Source organism: Rhea americana, unplaced genomic scaffold, assembly GCF_003343005.1.
Source record: "Rhea americana isolate MKP2758 unplaced genomic scaffold, rheAme1 scaffold_37, whole genome shotgun sequence".
NCBI classification, from domain to species: Eukaryota; Metazoa; Chordata; class Aves; order Rheiformes; family Rheidae; genus Rhea; species Rhea americana.
In genome coordinates this window covers 754,523-756,849 of record NW_028186501.1, presented here as the reverse complement: position 1 = coordinate 756,849, position 2,327 = coordinate 754,523, and the positions used below count along the sequence as shown (strand labels likewise).

The following is a 2,327-nucleotide window of genomic DNA, read 5'->3' as shown; positions in this document are numbered from 1 at the left end:
ACCATCATTTCTGTGACTCAGAGATGGTTTATCTTATGTTTCCATTTGTTTCATGCCTGCAGCTTCACTGCTGCAACTGCACCTGACTGAAAATGATGATCAGCATTAATTGGCATGTAGTCAGGGGTTTGAAATGTAGATGTTTATCTCCTAGAAAATGAATGGAGATACTCTCCTCATTCCATGCAATCTGCTGGAAAGATGTGAAGGGAAGCAGGTAATTGGCACTGAACAGGGTTTCATTTGAATCAGTTGTCCTCTCTAGATCTGTCATTACATGGTATTTATCAGAGCCATAGACCAACAGAAATCCCCTTGTTAAGAAGCTTGATCTCTTTTTTGAAGTGTTCATGAGGCCTGTAAAACTCTCTCAGCTGCTGTTCCAATGGCTAAAACAAGCCTATATTCAGATTAATATTTTGTTTTCATTGTTTTCTTTTTTTCTGTAGGTCAGTGCATCTTACTACCCCACACCAGGATCTCTGGGGCATTCAGCAGCTATTGTGACTCTTCCCCACCTGCAGCATCACATATCAGCTAATATGTACGTAAGGAAACTGAAACTTGGTGGCGGTGTCATGCAATTCTCAATACCTTCTCCTGAGGCTTATCTAACCATAGCAGAAGATCTGCCTGAGTTTTTAGAGTTGGAAGATAAAACCAGATTAGAATGCAGGATTCGTTATGTTCATTCATACTTTTCTGTTCTAACACAACAGGTCACGGAGACTTGATATGACAATATGACTCAAAGATTAATTTTAGGGAAATCAAGGGCTAGAGGAATTTAGGTCCCCTACTGGAAACATTCAAGGTAGATTCTGACCATTCCCTAATTATTAAGCTCATCTATTTGAATTATTATATTCTCAGCATGTGAACCTTCTTTGCAACTTATTACCTCACTTATTTCTAGATATCTAGTTCTGCCCATTTATAAGCAGTATATTTTAAATTTTTAAATATAAAGAAACAAATTACTCCTTAAATATCTTTAGTGAGCTTTACTGTCTTAAAATAAATAGCTAATGTTTTGTATGATCCAATTTGATAAAACTTTCCTAAATAAGTAGAGTTAAAATTTGCAAATATACTTGCTGATTTGTTTTCCTCTAGATAAGATTCATCAACCTAGCACTATATTAAGCTACCCAGTAATAACAAAATAGCAACAAGCTGCCTACATGGTAATTAGCACCTCCACGGTATGAAGCTGGACCTTGGGAAACATTAATATACATGAGCAATATCTATAAATCTTTATTGCCCTCACAATATTTGCTATATTTATGCATTAGCATAGATTATCCAAAACATTCATGCATATCTAATCTAAAATACAAGAAAACTCTTAAGACCTTAAAATAGTGAAATAACAAGACAGAATGAGGACTGTACTTTAGTGTTTACAGAATCAGCTTCCTGTTTCATACAGCTCCTTTTCAGCCCTACAATATCAAACGAATATGTGCATGCCCTGTCCTTGAAGTGAATCCTGTACATAAAGATGAATTAGTGCCAAATTAGAACACCCTTGTACTGAACCTTGCCTGGTTTGTGCAAGAAATAAAAGGAAAAAAAAATCACTTCTGTAAAGAAAGACTTTTCAAGTCAAATTTTTAAGTGATTGTTCTGAACAATAGGAGTGAGAACAAGCCTTTTTTAAAGTTACGGGGTAGTCCTTGTCAGTCTGCTTTTTTCTTTTCTTCTCTTCTTTAACAATATCTGGTTTAGAGGAAATGATAATTGCTGTAGGATCTGTAACTCATTACTATTTAGGAGCAGCGCATATCCCCCAAAGAAAACAACAATACAATTTAAAGGTATTCCAGTGGAAAAAAATGAAAATTCTTTAAAACACGAGAATCCTATATCGGAATAAACCCCAAGAACAAACAGAGGAGAATTGAGAAATATGCCTTTTGTGTTGCTTCTGTTTTGCTGTATGTTCATGTATGGTTCACTGTGGAGAATAAATAATCTCATTGCCTAGAGAAAATCTCAGAATAGTGACAGAGATGCCTAGAAAGAATGTCACGTGATCTTTGCCGCCTGATTTCCTCAGTCCCCAGTGACAGTAGCTAAAGCGCAGCTGGTCTTTTAAACTGCTATGGACGCCTGCCCGTGTCTGGTCATAGGAGAACATGGAAAGCAAGGAAGATGGGGTTAATACACTAGTACTTCTTCAGAAATGCTTTGTGTGCCTGCATGAGGAGTGCTCCTCGCCACTCCTCTTAACACCTCCAGATGATGCTCAAGACAAGCAGATGCAAGGCCTCTTGCTCACCATGTACTTCAAAGGCAGAATGTATTCTTGATGCTATCAC

The 2,327-nt window shown here is 37.1% G+C and overlaps 1 protein-coding gene across 3 annotated transcripts in view; it reads left to right on the top strand.

The window, feature by feature from the left end:
* SH3RF2 (SH3 domain containing ring finger 2) overlaps positions 1-2,327 on the top strand; it is a 47,801-nt gene that overhangs the window by 35,782 nt on the left and 9,692 nt on the right. For all 3 annotated transcript variants that reach the window (XM_085312715.1, XM_085312716.1, XM_085312717.1), the window contains one exon: positions 450-544. In XM_085312715.1, coding sequence (XP_085168841.1) covers positions 450-544 — 95 coding nt within the window. The remainder of the gene's footprint in view (positions 1-449; positions 545-2,327) is intronic.